Source organism: Sarcophilus harrisii, chromosome 4 (assembly GCF_902635505.1).
Source record: "Sarcophilus harrisii chromosome 4, mSarHar1.11, whole genome shotgun sequence".
Lineage (NCBI taxonomy): Eukaryota > Metazoa > Chordata > Mammalia > Dasyuromorphia > Dasyuridae > Sarcophilus > Sarcophilus harrisii.
In genome coordinates, this window is record NC_045429.1 from 100872518 (window position 1) to 100892384 (window position 19867).

The 19867-nt window shown below is 37.9% G+C and overlaps 1 protein-coding gene across 1 annotated transcript; it reads left to right on the forward strand.

Annotated features, from left to right (window-relative positions):
- The first annotated feature begins 533 nt into the window (after positions 1-533).
- On the forward strand, positions 534-19292 carry DYRK3 (dual specificity tyrosine phosphorylation regulated kinase 3). Its single transcript, XM_003767630.4, has 3 exons — positions 534-828; positions 3230-3341; positions 13923-19292. Exons 1-3 carry the CDS (start codon positions 749-751, stop codon positions 15495-15497), a joined length of 1767 nt encoding a protein of 588 aa, XP_003767678.1. The 5' UTR covers positions 534-748; the 3' UTR covers positions 15498-19292.
- Positions 19293-19867: the final 575 nt, after the last annotated feature.

The following is a 19867-nucleotide window of genomic DNA, read 5'->3' on the forward strand; positions in this document are numbered from 1 at the left end:
TTACGGTCTAATGGGGGCCGGCGAGTTAATATGCAAACAAATATATACAAAGCAAGAAAACCCTACTCTCCCAGGACAGCTAAGTGGAAGCAGTGATTAAAGTCCCGGACCTGATGTCAGAAAGATTTCTTGAGTTCAAATACTGCCTCACGCACTTACTAGCTGTGTGGTACTTAACCCTGCTAGCCTCAGTTTCCTCATCTGCAAAATGAGCTGGAGAAGCAAATGGCAATTCACTCCAGAGGGTAGAGTCGGACACGACTTAATCCTTTTATTTTTTTCAATATTCTCCTTGCCTTTGGTTTCTCCCAGTTTTTCATCTACAAACGGGGAAGCAACGATCGCGATGGCGGGGAGAGGATTCAAGGTAAGGGACAAACAAATCCCGGAGGGTGGCAAGGGGAAAGGAGTTCCTTGGGAGGCCCGTCCCTCCAGCCATGCGACATCACGTCGATCCAGGGAGACGTTCTTCGGGGCGTGCCCTGTTGCCGCGGTAACCAGGCCGCTATCTCCGCCCCCTCCTCCTCTCAGAGGCTCCCGCCCGGCCCCCAAGAGGGCGGGCGGGAGGAGGGGGCAGACTAGTGCTGGCGCTGGCGGGAGCGGCCGTGTGTGGCCGGGGCTCCTGGGGAAGCAGCACTGGCCAGGGTTGGTCCGGGCCCCCCAGCCATCCCCGCCACCGCTGGCGGCTTCGGCTAGTCCTTCCCAGGCCCCTTTCTCCTCTCGCCGTGGAGGGGTCCCGGGCTTTGCGATGGGCGGTGCTGCCCGCGGGCCGGGCAGGAAGGATGCGGGGCCGCCGCGAGCTGGGCCCCCAGCCCAGGAACCACGAAGGTAGGGGCGCGCGCGTGGGGTCGGGGCCCTGCGGAACGTGGGGGAGGAGGGCGCAGCAGGAAAAGGAGGAAGAGGACCCCAGCAATGAGGAAGCGAGCCTCGGGTGTGAGGAGGGGGCTGGACTTGGAAAAGGGGCACTGGTTTTGGGGAAGGAGACACCTTCAGAGGAGAAGGGACCCCCAGGAGATGAAGTAGGGGTGGGTTGAAGAAGAGAGGCAGCACAAAACGAGGGACTGGTTTTAGGGAAGAAAAATCAGGAGAAAAGTAGGACCTAGCAGTGGGGAAGGGGACCCCAAGAAATGGAGAAGGGGAAGTTGTCTTGAGGAAGGGGGACAGCAGGAAAAGGAGGGACTAGGTTTGGGGAGGGGCAGTCCTGCAGCGGATCGAGGTTCAGCTATGGGGAAGGCATCCCAGGGGATCAGGAGGGGTTTGGGTTTAGGAAAGAGATGGCCAAGCAGAAAGGAGGGACTGGGCAGACTGGGAAAATGGGGTTCGATTTGGTAGACAACCCTGAAGAAGAGAAAAGGAACTTGTTAAAGCTTTGTGAGCTTATTGGGGAGATGTTTGCAACCTCCACCCCCTGCCTGCAGTTGTAGGTTCCCTCCTTCTCCCTTATGCCACCCAAGAAGAGAGTTGGAGTAGAGCCTAGGAGGGGAAAGAGGAGGGGTTATCCTGAAAGAGGAACTAGATTGGGAGGGATAAGCCTAGGAAAACGGAAAGGCCAACTGGGGAAGCTGGGGAGCAAAATTCCTTCAGAGAATTCCTGTTGGTCATGGGAGATAAAAACAGAACTGAACACTTGGGGATTTGCACAGTGGGGTGTGGTCTGGCTTTGAAACAGGTAAAAAGTAATACTTTTTGTAGCTACTCCTTTTCTGATGCCCCCATTTAATATTTTTGGGGTTATACCTATATTTTATTTCTTTCGGTGTTTATATAATTAGATAATTTAAACCGTGATTTAAAGCAGGAAAAGGCCTTTGAACTATATAATCCCCGTCTTCTCATTTTACAGATTAAGAAACTGAGACTATAAAGACGATATAGATTGTAGAGGCTATAAATGGCCCAAGGTCACACATCCGATGATTCAGGTCTTTGAGTGTCTGTCTTTTTCTCTATACTCTGGCTGCTTGTCTGGCTCTAGCATGTTTTCTGCAGCTCATTAGCAAAGTGTCAGGCAGTCTAGAATTCTTAGCCCTTGCCAATGAAATAAAATTCAATTATAAATATAAATTAATCCCAGATAAGACTCATTTGCATAGAGGCCATAATATATATTTTAAAAAATCTTTGAAAAGTTTTTTTTTTTGGGGGGGGGGGCTGGCATCTTAAACTACTTCCCCAAAAAGCAATTTGCAAATAGCTCTAAACTCCAAGGCTAGAATTGGTTATGCAAAAAAAAAAAAAAAAAAAAAAAGTCAATTCTAATAGTTTTTTTTAAGACATTCCCTCCCTTTCCCTGTAACATAATTATCAATGTAATGTGACATTAAATGTTTTGTCTTTTTTTTTTAAGTTTTCATTGCTTAGCTCTTTGAAAAAAAATTGTACAGGTATACTTGGTACCATTGTCTATCGGTAGGAAAAATAAGGTGGCAAAATTTACCAAAATCAAATGCAGTGTACACTTAAGAAATCTAAATTCCTAGTAGCAGATAGAACAATCTATGAAGTAAATTTGTGAATAAACCAAGTCTTTTGCTTCTCTAAGTTTTTCATATAGTCATTTCTGTAGATAATCTTTTTGTTCATTAATGTTGTTCCCCTGCCAGAGAGTAGGAAAAAAGGATGTGAAAACTTGATACATTTTGTGAATTGTTCATTCAAATAAGCTTTGTAACTATAATCTTATTTTTCATCCCTGTGAGGCAGGATGTGTGGAGGAACTGCTCTTCTCATTTTGTAAATAGAGAATCTGAAGCTCAGGGTTGGTGACTGCTCCAAAGAAGCATAATCAGAGGTAGATTAGAATCCAGTAATAATGCTCCCAGTGTTTTTTTTTTCCCCCTATCTTCTTAGTTTCTAGGATGAGGTTTTTAATTTTACGTCTAAACTAATCTCAGTTTTGGAGCAGTTTTAAAAGAAACCCTTTTCCTTGAGCAATTTGTATTTTTTAATGTTTTATATTATTTGAAAAATTAGACCTGCATAAATTCTTAATTTTAAAATACAGGTATGGAAATGAAATTATTTAAATTAAAAAAAAAGAAAATTGCTCTACAAGATTATTTTGCTTAATTGTTGCTAATTGAATTTGATATCAAAGAATTCTTACTGTAACTGAACAATTCCTTGGAAACATAGATGTTAACACTAAAGCCTTCTTTTGACGGGGAGGGGGCAAGTGCCAATCAGAATTACTATTTCCACTTAATATCTGCCTAATGTTTTCACTTAGGTTGGGAGATGGTGTGTATGACACCTTCATGATGTTAGATGAAACTAAATGTCCACCTGGTTCCAATACAACCTGCAACCCTTCTGAACCAGCTCTACCTAGAAGATTATATGTAAGTACTTTATGTTTTTTTTTTTTTTTTTTGGAAACTCTACTAATTATTTTGTTAAGAAGGAAGGAAGCATTACCAGATTCTCTGAGAACTTTGTCAATTGTTTTATCATGGACCATGTTATATACTCTTTCATTCTGTTTCTCAAAACATTTAAGTCCTCCTTCCCATAGACCCCTTACTATGGCTCTTGTATAGATATATGGAATGATTTTTGGAACAAAGCCCAATTTCCATCTTGATTACTGCAATAAATGTAAATCACTAGGAAAAAAAAGCACTGTGCTACCTTTAAGTAGGCAGTGTTTATTTTCTAATTGCATAATTACAAAAGCTCCATTTGTGAAAACCACTGATAAGTTCTGTACTTTCTCCTCTCTGCTAGTTTTCTTCTATAAGATATTAGATTACTTAGAGACACTTGATAATATCCAGATAGATGTTGTAATTTCATGATATAAGGGAAATCCCAGGTTACAAAATTCCCTCTGCCAATATAGTCTTGGAGTTAAGTGACATGCCTGGGGTCATATAGCCAGTATGTGTCAGAAGTGGAACTTGAACCCAGGACTTCATGGCTGCGAGGCTGATTCTCTATTCTCTATCCATGTTCCATCTCACCAGCTACTCAAGAGTTCATTTGGCATTGGATTGCTTTTTGGGGAGAAGTGAATTTATCTCCTAATTATATTTAAGTAAGACTGGTGGCCCCCATATAAGTTAAATATTAGGGAGAAGCTTTTCTGAAATTCATAATTTTACTATAGTCATAACCTTATGAATAACTGAGTTGATTATATGTGATAGTTTTCTTTTATGCTTTCCTGTTTTAATACCTAAAATGTTTTTTATAAGGAAGGAAAATCACTCTTTCCTCATTCTCCTCTTTAAGTATTATTCAGTTTTTGTTCTGTTTAATGACAAGCCAATGTGGAATCATCATTTTTACTTGTTACTTTCTGGACTCATAATATTTAAAGCATGTGCCAAGAACATAAGGCCAGACATTTGGAAGGCCAGTCATTCTATTTTTATCTCTTTTCTGAAGTACAGTATCATTTCCTTCCCATACACAGCATACAGTGGTTTGCTTGCTAGGCATGTAAAAACCTCTAACAGTTCCATAACTACCATACCCCTTGAGATAGCCATCAAATCTTTTAACTACTCACAGCTACCATATGGGGTTTCTCAGAGAAATTGAGTGAAAAAAGTGAACTACTTTTAGAAGCAGGTTGCTTTGTCAGTCATCTGACTCAAAAGGGAAGTTCATTTGAATTTTGGTTTAAGCAGTCAGCCTCTGGAAGTCACTCTGCATTGGCCTAATAAAGACGTACTGCTAAGAATGCAAAAGAAATTTAATTCCTGACACTTTGGGTTCAGTATGCTATTAATTTTTTGCCTACTAATTCTAATTTGCATTCTAGTTGCAACATTTTTTAGATTTGATTATAGATTTAAAATTCTGACTTTACAACTATGTAATATATAAATACTTGTGTGTGTGTGTGTGTGTGTGTGTGTGTGTGTGTGTGTGTGTGTTACTGAAGGGAAATGGACAACTAAATGACTAAGTAGGTGAAGTGATCTGGAGTCAAGAATACTCATCTTCCTGAATTCAAATCTAGCCTCAGACAGTTACCACCTGTGTGATCCTGGGCTAGTCACATAACCCTGTTTGCCTCATTTCCTCATCTATAAAATGAACTGGAGAAGGAAACGACATTTCTGTATTTTGCCAAGAAAATTCTAAATGAGGTCACAAAGAATTGGACACAGCTGAAAGTGACTAAACAGCACAACAATAAAAGGATGAGAGAGATGGATGGACTTCATAGCTGGCTGTAAAGAATGATGTAAAATGAAATCCTCTTTCGAGCACAATAATAACTAATATTTATATGCTGCTTTGAGGTTTGCAAAGCTCTTTCCATTTTGGTCCTGTTTGATCTTCACAACAGTTAGATGCTATTAATATCCTGATCTAATAGATACAATACTGAGGCTGTGACGGGTTAGCTGCCTTACCCAGGACTAGGAGTCTAATAAGTATCCTTAAATCTGAGGATTGGAAGTCTAGTCTTCCTGTTTCCAACTCTTGTACTTTATTCACTGTCTCACCTAGATGCCATTTCCCCCTCCCCCAATTAAAATTTGTTTTTTAAGTACTTTTAATATGTACATTCTCTCAGTAATGATAAATGTGATGTGTCAGCTGGTTATTCTTGATGTGAACAGACTATGTTTGGTTGTTGAACATCTATAGTAGTTGGGTACATTCAGAAATAGATACAAATTGCCATGTCACTGTGACCAACCCTAAAATAGAAATGTATAATGTTCTATAGCTAGTTTATAGTCTAATATGCTGAGTGGGCAGTGGAAGATTTTCTCTAGAACAATGGAAAAATTTTATTTATAGCATAGGGCACTTAATTCCTAATTTATATGAGCCAAAATCTGTGTTGGTTGCACAAAAGGAAAACATCCATCAGAAGGACTCCTCCCTGCTTGGAAAAAATTCCCTTACTTCATGGCTTTGATGAAAACTTTCACAGACATTAGTGGGAATTTTTCAAATCCCTTTAAATAGTATTCTCTATCTTTAGTTTATATTTCTATGAGACAAAATCTTTTACTTGGAGATTCATCTGTTCTTCCCCGTGCTCTGAATCTAAGATGTGTTGTTGTCATGAACATAAAAGAAGCCTTTCAAAAACCAGGCTTTTATATGTAGGTATGTGAGGTAAAAGGCACACGTTATGCCCATCTCCAACTATCTTCGCCTGTTGTTGATGACTCAAGTTCTGTGATTTGAGATTTCTTGTTTTGGGGTGGGGCAATGGTGCAGCTAGGTGGTGAAGGCCTGATATCAGACTGACTCATCTTTGGGAGTTCAAATCTGCCCTCAGACACTAGCTGTGTGATCCTAGGCAAGTCACTTACCCCTGATTGCCTCAGTTCCTCACCTGTAAAATGAGCTGGAGAAGGAAATAGCAAAGCATACCAGTGTCTTTGCCCAGAAAATCTTAAATGGGCTGAATCAGACACAATGGAAATGGTGTTGGCTCTCTATTAAAAGGGAAAGGTAGCACATTAACTTGGATAGCCAGTTGAAAGTAGGTTTTAATAAGTTATAGAGTGATTCAGACTATCTCCAAGAGGTTTCCCTATATAATAGGGCACCATGGTTAGGTGGGGTTGGTGATTGGTGTAAATATGTTGGGTTCTAGGTGGGGAATAATGTAATCTTGGTGGGTTTCTAGAGGTCTTTGGAGCAGTCTTCCTTTCAGTAGAGTAATCACCACAAGAATAGCCAGCTGTTACAGTCCAAATTCTTTATTATCTCCTTCCTGGGGCTGGGCAGCTTTCTGGAGAGCTTTTCAGACCAGCCCTGTCTCAGTGGAGAAATGCAGGAGGATCTCGTCCAGTCCTTGCTGACTGTTATATACTCATTATCATAGATGTGAATCTTGTGGAACTATATTAAGTACTAAATACATGTACTGAACTAGAGAATTATTAAGCACCATGCTAAACTAGATAGCCATTGTTTTTATCCAGTTCTACTGACTTAGCACCTTGTAAGAATCCTTGTTTCAGAGTTCTGGCCCATAACAGAATAGAAAAGGGAGAAGAAAAGGGAGACCTAAGATACTGAAATGGAAACTATAGGGTACTACCCAAAAACAACTTCTCCATTTTACTAAGAGTGAATCCTGAAGATTTTCAAAGATAAAGAGAAACATTAAGATGAAAAAATGTAAGAAGTAATGATTGAAATATGCATAATTTTTTATCATTAATACATGGATCTCAGCATTAATTCACAATAGGCAATTTCTTTCTCTGGTTCAGCATAATTGATGCCTAAAATAGAACACTAGAATTTTTGACTTGAAAAAGATCGTTTAGTTTAAACCTCTTTGTTTTACAGAGGAGGAAACTGAGGCCCTAACTATACCTAAGAGTAGAAGTGGCTTTCTAAACTTACCAAGTGGATACAATGTTTACTAATACAATCTAGCAATTATGTATTTGGGTTTAGTTGTTTAATGTCTGTAGTTCTATTAATATTGCTGCTAAACTATAATTTTAGAACTAGGAGACTGAGACTGGCTCATATCTCACCTCTTTATTTTAAAACTAAGGGCCAAAATGGAAAACATCTGTGGTCATACTTGAAATGACTGCTCTGGTGTTGTTTAAGAGAGTGGAACATTTTTTTTGGGGGGGGAGGGGGTATAACTTGAGATATTGGTGACCTAGAAATAACCTAGGATTAATTAATAGTCTTATGAGGAGTATTATTTGGGGAAACTGTTTGCAATCAGTAAACAGTTATTTAAAATGGCATTTTTTTTCTTTATGTGTTTTCTTAAGCGGGATTTTATTTTATTTATAATAAGATAAACTATTTTCAGTACCAGTGGCTTTTTTTTTTTTTTTTTGCTCAGGTTATGATTAAATTTCATTTTTAAAAATATGGCCCTTTTGGATTCTCATTTTTTGATGGTTATCACACTATCAAATCTAGAGACCAGAACTCTAGCTCAGGGCCCACTGCCTTCATCTAAAGCAAGGGTTCATCCTTAACATTTTTGGGATCGTGGACCCCCCCCACTCCCTGCCTTTGACATTTTGATAAAGCCTACAGATTCTTTCTTGGAAGGTTTTTTTTTCTTTGTATAGCAAAGGAAACTAATATTTTGAAATACAGTTATCATATATTTTTTACAAGTAAAAAAAATAAGCTTATAGACTGAGTGGGTGTTGGTGAACTCTAGAATAAAAACTCCTGATCTACAGTGATCTACCAAATCGGCAAATAAGCAAAACATAATCTACTTCTTATTCTAAAAGGTATAAAATTAATCATATTATTATTATTAGGCTCTAATTCCTTAAAATATACTAAGAATAATTCTTTTAAGATATCCCAGGGTTTTAAATCTCTTGCTTTCCTTTGTTCTTAACCTTTTCCATCATTTACACAAATGGTTCTTGATGGTTGCTTTTAATTTTGCTTTTTCAACCTATAACTTTAACATTTCATTTGAGTAGTCTTTACACCTATGAAAAAGTCAGAGGTGCAAATTTTTCCAGAAGAATCACTGCTTATCACCAAATAAATAAATAAAATATGATCCAATGGAGGCTAGATAATGTTGGGATTTTTAGAGGAAAAAAGTTCTGTTTTATTGATCTGTTTTGAGTTTTTATGTCTCAAAGAGAGTTTTTTTTTTTTTTTTAATGTGTGTGTTTGTTTTTACTAAGGCAATTGGAGCTAAGTGACTTGCCCAGTGTCACATATCTAGGATGTGTTAAGTGTCTGAGCCCAAATTTGAATTCAGGTCCTCTCTGATTTCAGGGCTGATGCTCTATGCGCTGTACCACCTAGCTGCCCCCTCATAGAGAGTTTTTGTAAAAACAAAACCAAATCCAAGAAACCCTACCTTTCCTATCAGAAATTTAGTATTGAATTGCTTAGAAATATCAATAAATAATTGGAATCATCTGTAATTTGTGGGCACCAAAGATTCAGTCACCAAATATTTATTGAGCAATTACTTTGTGGCTAGCAATTTGCTGGATTCTGTGAAGGAAACAGAAGTTTAGACATCATCCTTACCTTCCAGAAACTTACAATATATAACAGAGGAAAAAAATATGTATTTACTTTAGTTTGCTATTTTTATCAATTTGTGTTTTAATTTTTTGTGAATATTGACTCTACTAATATGGATTACAGCTCTTCTACATCTTATTCTATGCAATTCTTTCCTGTGTCTTTCCACACATCCTTTGTGGAGGATCCATCCAGCTAACTTGGGTGCTTTCCTTTCATTCTTTTACCATCTCATGGGTACCAATGTAGCACTCATCATGTATTATAAGATCATAGATTTCAAACTTAACAGCACCTCAGATGTCATATAGTTCAGATCCTATAATCCCCATGTTACAGATGAAAAGAACAATCCCATGAGGGGAAGTAACTGCCCCAGGTCCCATAGATAGTTATAGGGCTGATGTGGAATGAGAAACTAGAGGATATGCTGCTTATGTTTCTCTTGTTCTCTAAATTTTGCCTGTAGAGGAGCCCTTTGTAGGTGCTTCTTTCTGGTGCTGGAGGGGAATCTGGATTCTGATGCTGTGTCCAGGTGGGAGCTGGTTCCAGCAGACATGGATGGGTGTGAGACAGACAATAGAGAAAATGATAGACTCTCATCTGGAAGGGTCCTCAGCATCTCCTGAATCCCCCCTTGCCTGAACAAAAATCCCATCTATAGCTTACATAATGCTTAGTTCCCTAGCCTCTTCTGAAAGACTGGTGTTGATGGGAGCTTTTGATTTCTCAGACAGCTTGATCTACTCTGGAATGGCTTGTGGGGACATTTCTATTCTTATGTAGAGTTTTTGTAACCTGTACTTATTGCTCCCAGTCTGCCCTTGAGAGCCAAACAGAACACTTCCGAGTCTTCTGACACGATGACCCCTTGCATACTTGAAGACAGTGATCATCTCCTCCTTAAGTCTCCTTTTCTCTATGGGGAAACATCATATTGCATCATCTGGAGGTTTTTCAAAATTCCACTTATGGTCCTCTGAATATTCTTTAGCTCACTAGTATCCTTGCTAAAAGTGAGGTCCCTACAACTCAACATGGTAATTTATACATCTTCGTGGTTCTATTTGTTGGGTCTCTCAGTGCAATCCAAAATTGAATGAGCTTTTGTAGTTGCCATCTATGTTGTTAATAGGATCATAAATTTAAAACTGGAAGGAACCTTAAGTTCAAGCCCAATCATTTCATTTTTTGTTTTGTTTTGTTTTGCTTTTTTTGACTTTCTTTGCATTGCCATTGCTTAACATAGTTCCTGGCAGACTGACAGACTGAGGAAATTGAGGACTTGAGGAGTTGAGTAACTTGCTCAAGACTTCAAGTAGCAGAGCTGGGAATCCTGGCTCCAATTCTAAATCCAGTGGTTTTGCCACTACTCCAAGTGTGTTTTTGACAAATAGACCTCCAAAAGTCTAGGTCTTTCACATAAACTGCTATGTAGCAACACATTTCTCCATCTTGTAATTGTGTAGTTTATTCTTTTGAATCCAAAGGTAGTTTGTATTGTCTATATTAAATTTTATTTGATACATATAGTTATATTTACTAGCTCGTTGAGATATTTTATTTTTGGATCTTGTTATCCAGAATATTTGCTATCTTTCATCTTTGTATTACCTATACACTTGAAAATTGTGGGTAGCTATATTTTCATAGCTTTTAAAGCCATATATAAAGGCTTTATCCAAATTCCTGATTAAATGATGTTATATAGCACAGGGTAGAACACAAATTTCAAGGGCACTGCACTAGAGACCACTTCTAACCTGACATTAAATGATTAATGATTGTGCTTTGGATCAGGCTATTCTATGAATTCCAGAACTGTCAAAGTATATTGTTATCTGCTCCACATCTCTCTACCTATTCCACAAGAATAGCATAGACATTCTGAAACAAACTTTATTTATTCTCAGTAAAATATATCAGCATTTTCCTGATTTTTTGATTTTAAGACACTGTCAAAAGATGAAGTTAAGTTAGTCAAATATGGCCTTTTCTTCATAAAACCATAAATAGCTGTGATCATTGCTTCCAAGACTAGATATCCCCTTACTGGTTATTTAATAAGAAGTTCTAGAATTTTGCTACAAATCAAAGTCAGATTCACTGTTCTATAATTTATAGATTCCTTTCTCTCTCTTCTTTGAAAATTGGGGTAACCTTTGCCTTTCTCCAATCTAGGGGGACCTCTCCTATTTTCTAGGATCTTCTAATGGTCACTTAGCAATCACAGCTCCCAAGTACAGTTCATTGGTGACTTGAACTCTTGAGTATTGATGATAATGATAATTAGAACTAGCATTTATACAATATGCAATGCATTAAAGTTTGTTAAGCACCTTTTAAGTATTTACTGTGTCTTGCTTCTCACAGGAATCCTAAGAAGCAAATATCCCCATTTACAGATGATGAAACTGAGGATGAGAGAGCTATGTGATTCTCTGTGCAAGGATCACACAGCTAGTAGGTATCTGAGGCAGTATTGGAACTCAAGTCTTTCTGAATCCAAGACCAGGACTCTCATGTACTGCATCACTTAGTTGCCTCAAAAGCAGCTAGGTAGTTTCTTTATATTTCTTACAATAGTTTATTTTCGTTGAGTTATTTTATTTGTATCTGACTCTTTGTGACCCCACTTAGGGTTTTCTTGATAATGATACGAGAGTAGTTTGCCATTTCTTTCTCCAGCTCATTTAACAGATGAGGAAACTGAGGCAAAGAGAGCAAGTGACATATGTAAGGTCACAGCTAGTCTGATGCTGGATTTGAATTAATTAAAATGAGTCTTCCTGATTCCAGTCCTGGCATTCTATATTTTGTGCCATGTGTGATCCACTTTTGTTCTATTCTTTCCAGTCTAAAGGTGCTTCTTTTTAGCAGATTATATTGCAAAAAAAAAAAAAAAAAAAAAAAAAAAAAAAAAAGGCTTGAACAACTCTACCTTCTCTTTAATCAGTTATCATTACACTTTTCAATTTTAGGAGCAATTTTTCCCTTTTTTGATCCTCTTTTCCTTAATATGTAGTAATTTTTTAAAAATCTTCTACCCTTTGTTGTTAATCTTAGCTTTCCTGCTTGTTCCAAGCTTTAGCATATGTAACAACATTTCTATAAGAATGTGCCATGTGTTTTTCAGGACAAATTCCTTAATTCCTCTGTACTCTGGGCAAGTTTCTAGGCTCTAAATTAGAGTAATTCATACATCGATGTGGAGGGAATTCATACATGAGAAATTCTCTAAACTGATGAAATTTCAAGTTTGGGTCAAAAAAGATATCCTTAATTTATTAGTCTTTGCCTCAGATTTCTGTATATAGCCTTTAGAAACTCAGGTTGGTTAATAAATCTCCTCTTTAGACAGTTCTGCTTTTTCTTTTCAGTAGTATTTCTCTGTGTATCTTCAAATTTTTATTCTGAAGTCTAGCTCTCTTAGTGAATTTAACCTTATGTAATCCAATCTACTTTTCCTCTAACTCTTTGAAGTCTGCTTTTATAAAACTTAGAGTGCATATCAGACAACATCTAGCTTTTATCTTCTTTTTTGTCACTAATTTCAAGGCAAAATGGTCATTTCCCCACAAGGTTCCCATCATTCCTGATCCAGTATTCAATTCCTTTACCTTGTGAAGAATTGAGTTATTCTTAAAGCATATCAACTTTCCTGGTTTGGGCAGAGAAAGAAAGCACAAGAAGACATTAGGATAACCAAAGTCCCTCATCACGACTATGATGATGCTTCCATACTAAGATTGTGATCTTTTCCTCAGACTCTTCATCTCTTCTTTCTGGCCAGGTTCTCAGTAGTAAACTCCAAACCTGTGCTCTTCTTCCTGAAATAAAGTATATCCTCTCAGGCCATTTTTCAGTCAAGAATCTCTCACCCCATTAAGTGTGAGACTTTTGAGGTCATATTTGCCTGAATTCATTTGGATGACTCGCCAGTGCATCTTCCTTATTACTCATCTTTTCTGTAATTGTCTGGAGATATCTGAGGACATGAGTTTCACTGCATCTTGGCTTTGACTACCTCTCTGAGTGTTATACTTTGTATTTTCCTTCCTATATTCTATATTTTTTCATGGGCAATTCTTTCTCTTTCCCTTTCTTTTTAATTTAAAGTCCTTTTGATTAGATTTGCAAGACTCCAGGAATCTTCTTACCAATCCATTGTATATGCTATCCATGGCAAAAGATGTTCACTTTATTTTCAGCTATACTCTGCTATTTGTATTCTGAGAAGCAGCTTGGTTAATGCAGAGGATTATTTCCAGAAAGTTGATTATCATATACTGAATGTTTTCAGGCAAAAATTACATGATATATGCACGTGGATGCAAACATGGTTAGCAACCAACAGAAAACACTTAATATTAAATTTTGAAGCAAATATTGTAGGTTCTATAGATCAAAGAAAGATGAGGGCATTCTGAGTTTGAGGGAGTCTTAGATTGTCCAGTGGAGGACGTGAGACTTGAGCCAGCCTCTAAAAGTCAATGAGATTTGGATAGGGAGAGGAGAGAATATTGCCAGCATGAGCAACAGAAAACTGATATGATGGAACAAAAGTTTTATGTTGGAGATTAGAAGGATATAATCTTGGATAGACAAGGGGAAGACAGAATATGGAAGGTCTTAAGAACTAAAGAGAGAAGTTTGGATGTGATGCACCATCCCCTTTTTATATAAATTTGTGAGACACTAAAATATTAAGTGGCCTAGGGTCTAATAACAAATGATTGGCCAAGTCAGGACCAATAATACTGACTTCTTGAGGCCCAATCCGGAAGTCTCTAATTGATTTTCCTTTCTTCCCTTTGGATCATTTTAACTTTAATAAAGGGCATTACTGAATTTAAGAGTTTATGGAGTTTTTATGGTTTATTTTCTTTCTGAATAGTTTCACATTTTATTTTCTGCTGCCTTTTAAATCTCATATATCTTCTTCTTTTTAGATTACTACTGAAAAGCTAACAACAAACCACATTCAACCAATCTCAAATGGAGGTGACATTAAGGTGGAACAACTGTTTCAGGAATTTGGCAACAGAAGAACCAATGCTTTTCAATCAGTAGGAACAAATAGCTCTGAAAAGTATCCTTCCACAATTTCTCAGGGTAAAAGTTCAGACAGTTTGAACACTGTCAAATCTGGTAGCTCATCCAAAGCTCTAAAAGTGGTACCTCTGACTCCTGAACAGGCACTAAAGCAGTATAAGCATCATCTGACTCCTTATGAGAAGCTAGAAATCATCAATTATCCTGAAGTTTATTTTGTGGGTCCAAATGCTAAGAAAAGACATGGTGTCATGGGGGGCCCCAACAATGGGGGATATGATGATGCTGAGGGAGGCTACATTCATGTACCTCGAGACCACTTAGCTTATAGGTATGAGGTGCTGAAAATCATTGGGAAAGGCAGCTTTGGGCAAGTAGCTCGAGTATATGACCACAAACTTCACCAGTACGTTGCCCTGAAGATGGTCCGCAATGAAAAGCGCTTTCATCGACAAGCTGCTGAAGAAATTAAGATTTTAGAGCATCTTAAGAAACAGGATAAAACAGGCAGCATGAATGTTATTCACATGCTAGAAAGCTTTACATTCCGGAATCATGTCTGTATGGCTTTTGAATTGCTAAGCATAGACCTCTATGAGCTGATCAAAAAGAACAAATTTCAGGGATTCAGCGTCCAGCTGGTGCGCAAATTTGCTCAGTCTATTTTGCAGTCTCTGGATGCTCTTCATAGAAACAAGATCATTCACTGTGACCTGAAACCAGAAAACATTCTTCTAAAACAACATGGCCGCAGTGCGACCAAGGTCATTGACTTTGGCTCCAGCTGTTTTGAGTACCAGAAACTGTACACGTATATCCAGTCTCGCTTTTACAGAGCACCAGAGATCATCTTGGGAAGTCGATACAGCACGCCTATTGATGTCTGGAGCTTTGGCTGTATTCTTGCAGAACTCTTGACTGGACAGCCTCTCTTCCCTGGAGAGGATGAGGGGGACCAGTTAGCTTGCATAATGGAGCTTCTAGGGATGCCCCCTCCAAAACTTCTCGAGCAAGCTAAGCGTGCCAAGTACTTTATCAACTCCAAGGGTCTGCCTCGATATTGTTCTGTGACTACTCAGCCAGATGGCAGAGCTGTCCTTGTTGGGGGGCGTTCACGCCGGGGTAAGAAGCGAGGTCCCCCAGGCAGCAAAGACTGGGTAACAGCACTAAAAGGGTGTGATGACTACTTGTTTGTAGAGTTCTTAAAAAGATGTCTTCATTGGGACCCTTCTGCTCGCCTAACCCCAGCTCAGGCTTTAAGACATCCTTGGATTAGTAAACCCATACCCAGACCTCTCACTACAGACAAAATGCCAGGGAAACGGATAGTAAATCCTGTGAATGCTTTGCAAGGATTGGGTTCCAAGTTGCCTCCAGTTACTGGAATAGCCAACAAGCTTAAAGCTAATTTAATGTCAGAAACTAATGGCAGTATACCTTTGTGCAGTGTCCTGCCAAAACTCATCAGCTAGTAAAGAGTGATCTGTGTGGAAATATGCATAAATGATATTTTGCTTCATCCTGAAAACCTGCGAAATGGAAAATATGACATCCTCAGAACCCCTGTTTTTGACAACTAAGACTTTTTTAAAAGCAAAAACTTTTTTATATGTATGAAAATGAACTTTTCAAGGGCTAATTATCTAATCATCTTGTTTCAGCTATTAAATTACTTTTTATAGGTCAGTGTACTTTCTTTATCATTAAGTTTAGTATGTTTTATTGGGTTAAACCCCTTCTCTGAGATGAAGTATATAGAAAAATGTGTCCTGGCTATGATCTTCATTTTTTCCTAGTATCTTTTTCCATTGGTGAAGAAATCAAAATTTTGGAATATCTTAAGAAAAAAAACAGGAAGTGTGAATATTATTCCCATACTAGAAAATTGCACTTTCCAGAATTATATTTCTTTGCCCTTTGAATTCATGATGTAGAGTGAGGATGGAAATGGAGATAATTTTAGGAAGTATTGGCAATTGGATGATATGTAGAACCAAAAATCTCTTGCCATAAGAAGCTATATTCTAAGTAAGAATGATGGAGAAAATAGAGAGAGGACCTGTGGGTCTTATTCTTTCCTCCCATTACTTGAGATTTTTTACTCTTTTCTTGTGCTTCTGACTTGTTTTCGAGAAACTTGAAGGGAATAATAGCCATTGCTCCTAACCCTCATTTGAGGTAACCTGAATACTCATTTGAGAACTGAAGCCCAGGCCCAAGACATCTCAATTATTCCTCAGTCACCCACAATGCTAGAGGCAGAATTAACACTAAAACTCAGGTTTATTAATCTGCTTCTGAGTACACTAAGTTGACTCTTAGGTTTCCCTTCTCCATCCCAACCCTTAACACTCGTCCTCCCAAACCCAAATCATACATATCCAACGATACCAATAATAGAAAACTGGTGTCAGAAGAACCAAAAATGCATAGTAAATGCTTTGCCATTATTCTCTGCCCTTCACTAACCACTCTTTTCCATCTGTCTCTTCTCTCCAACCCTGCCTTAAGTGTCATTTAAGGTTTCATCTTTGATTCAGAGAAGATTTTTCTGAGAAGCACAGATCTTTTATTTGTATAAGATTCGATTAAAATATCCAAAAACTATTACTGTTTGTATAAGTAACTCCAAACTATTTCCTTCCTTTATTAGATGCAATTGAAAATGTGAACAGTAGCAAATAACAATTATTGTTAGCCAAATAGCCAACCTGAAAGAAAAGCAGGGAAATTTTCAAATAATGCACTGATTTCTGTTGCTTTCTTTTCTCTTGTCTCTGGCTCTACTAACACCCATTCCTAGAATAAATATTCAGTGACTTGCTGGATTCTTTGAGGTCGATTCTCAGAATGATCCATTTCTATCTTTTCATTATATTCTATGAAGAATTGTAACTGTAAATTATCTGGAAGGGAATTCCTTGCCCGTATTCAATGTAGGGAAACCCTGGAATGGATGGTTTTGAAATTCCCTTCTAGCCATTGATCATATAATCCTGGGTTTTTGATAGATCAGAAGAAGAAAAATGTCATATGTATAATTCATAATACACTATCCAGGTCTGAAAACCTCCATGATTTCCTTGGGAAACCTCAGTAAATCAATTAACAAACATGTATAAAGTGCCTATATGAGTTACTACTTTACTGGTAGTTTTCTAAACTTAAGTAGATTTCATCATAGCCTCAGTATCCAAAGCAAAATGGCTATTTGGAAAAATAGAGATGGTACAAATAAGGCTAGTTAGTACCTTTTTATGAATATCCAGTTATTTTTTTGGTGATTGAGGAGAATTTTGTAGCTAACCAGCATGGCCGAGAAGGTCTTTTAAAAAAGCAAACCACACGCACCATTAAAAACACTTTATCTCCAGTATTGGTTTGCAGAAGGAAGACTTCTCATCCAACTCTTGCAAATCATTGTACCTCCTGCTGAGTTCTCTGGCTTCTTGGGTCGGTTATTTGGGAAGCTTCTTGCTATCTAGACATAGCATAAGTTGAGAGCACCCTGTTAACTGTTATCAGTATGAAGGCACACTAAGCAAACTCTTAAAGACTGTTGACATCTTTTTTAAAAGGAAAAAAAAGCCATAACTTGTGGAAATGTTGTGTTTTAATTTAAGAGACTTACTTTAGTTTAGCTGGCAATTCCTTCAGTTGCTGGGCCTAGATTGGGTCCTTCTCCTTGAGAGATTTCTGTGTCACAATATTTTGATTTGCCTTTGGAATTACTGAAATTCAGCTGAGTCGGGGGAAAAGGCTAGTAGGAAAAAGCAGGCAAAACTAAGAAGACAAATGTAAGGCTCTGGAAAGGTGAAGTGCTAGGTCTTTTTGTTCAAATTTTGCAGCCCAGACAATGATGCAGAGTAGAATCATTTTGATTTGGCCTTTTTGCCTTTCAAGAGTGATTTCATTTGAAAAATTGCAAGAGAGTGGGCAGTTTTATAGCATGCTGATTATTGTACAGATGGCTTTGAGGAGGTTTTTGGATGGTGATGGGGAGAGATAAGTTTCTAACTGTATTCTGCGTGGTAGGTTTTTAATATCTGCTTCCATCATCATTATCATCAACAATATGCCGTTGTTAAGCATTTACTATGTTCCAGGAACTGTTTAGTGATGAGGATACAAAAAAAGGCAAAAACATGGTCTCTGCCCTCATGGATCCCTTTCTAACTACTAGAACATTTTATTACCCACCAAGCTCTACAGTTTATTTAGGTGATATCAATAGTACTTTCAGTCAAACTATTGGTCAATTAAATTGAACAACCTATTTGATGGATTCCCACTCCACACTGAATAGTGAGCAATAACAAGTGTTGTATTATCCACAAAATTATTAATAGAACCAGAGGAAAGCCCATAGCACATTTGGTAGAGCTTCATATACAGAAAGTCATGGAATCACATGGGATGAGAAAGCCTGGATATGTTCAGCTCTTTCTAGTGACCACAACAAAGATCACTTAATAAGTGATATATAATAAGTCAATAGGTTTCTTGGTATTGCAACAATGGCTTCCTAACTAATGAATCAGGTGGAGATTATTATAAAATTTGTTCCTACATTTATCCTTGTGTGCCACAAGGTCCCTTCCAGCACATTCTTGGTCATCTTACAAGCTATTAAGAAATACACAGTTTTAGGAGCTTTGCCAACCATAAGATTTCCAATCAAATGAGATTGGCTAATCCTGTTACTCCTCCCATCAGATTTATTAAATCCTATTACATATATTAGAATGTACACTCTTCATGGGTCAGTTCATGTCCTCAGTATACTTAGTACAGTGTCCAGCTCACTATGGGTGCTCAGTTTCACCAATAAGAAGTTCATGTGTGCAGAAGAAGGTTTTGGGTGCCTGTGTAAACTATAAATTACCCTATCTTCTGTCATAATGATCCAAAGAATGCCCTAATTTTTTTTGAGATGGGATCACTGCCTCTCTACCTCTTTAAATGTATTTAATCTGGTCACTGAAAAAAACCCCAACAACTGTGCTATATAAGCTCTGCTTTCCCACAGAATGGCAACAGAAATAAATCAAGATCACCTCTTCAGTGTTCACCCACCAGGTAAACAAACTTCCTTTGGCAGAGATGCATCTGTTTTCCTAAATATTAGGAGTTTGCAGTCAAATCAGCTAGTCAATCTTATAAGTTTTTTTTTTTAATTTCTGGGACATTTAATTGGTTGAGAATGAGTTGTTTTTGCATGAACTGAACAACAACAACAAACAAATAAAAACTCATTGGGCATCTGAGTTTGGAGTTGTGAGAAAAAAATTTCTATTCTGCCTAATTAGATATAATTAGGTATTCTGCCTAACTAGGTATAATTAAAGTTAAATTTTGGGTGGCTGCTGATGAGCCACTCTAAACTTCACTTACTAACAGAATAATACTCCTACCACTTGGGTGAATCAGAAACTTTTCCTTTTGCACATTGGTTTTTTTCCCGTTGCATCTGTTCAGTTTTAACAACCCAAGAGCTAGAAAAAAGACCAGTACCAGAATGCTCTTGGATACTCTTCCTCCTTTGCAGAGTACTCTAAGAGTAGCACAAATAACATTCTTTTGTATCAGGTGCATTTGACATGTAAACAACAGCAGCATTTTTCCAGCATCTCATCAGTGTCTCTTCAATGTCTAGCCAGAGATTACAGATCACTAAAACACTGTAACTTGCTATACATAGTCACAACCAGGGCAGACATCAATGAAAGAGTAATCTGGAGTCTGAACAAATAAGGAGTGGGACAGGACTGGAAAATTAAGAGTTGTCCTCTGCCAGCATCAAGCTACAGAGAATGGATCGGCTATACTTTTATAGTCCTTT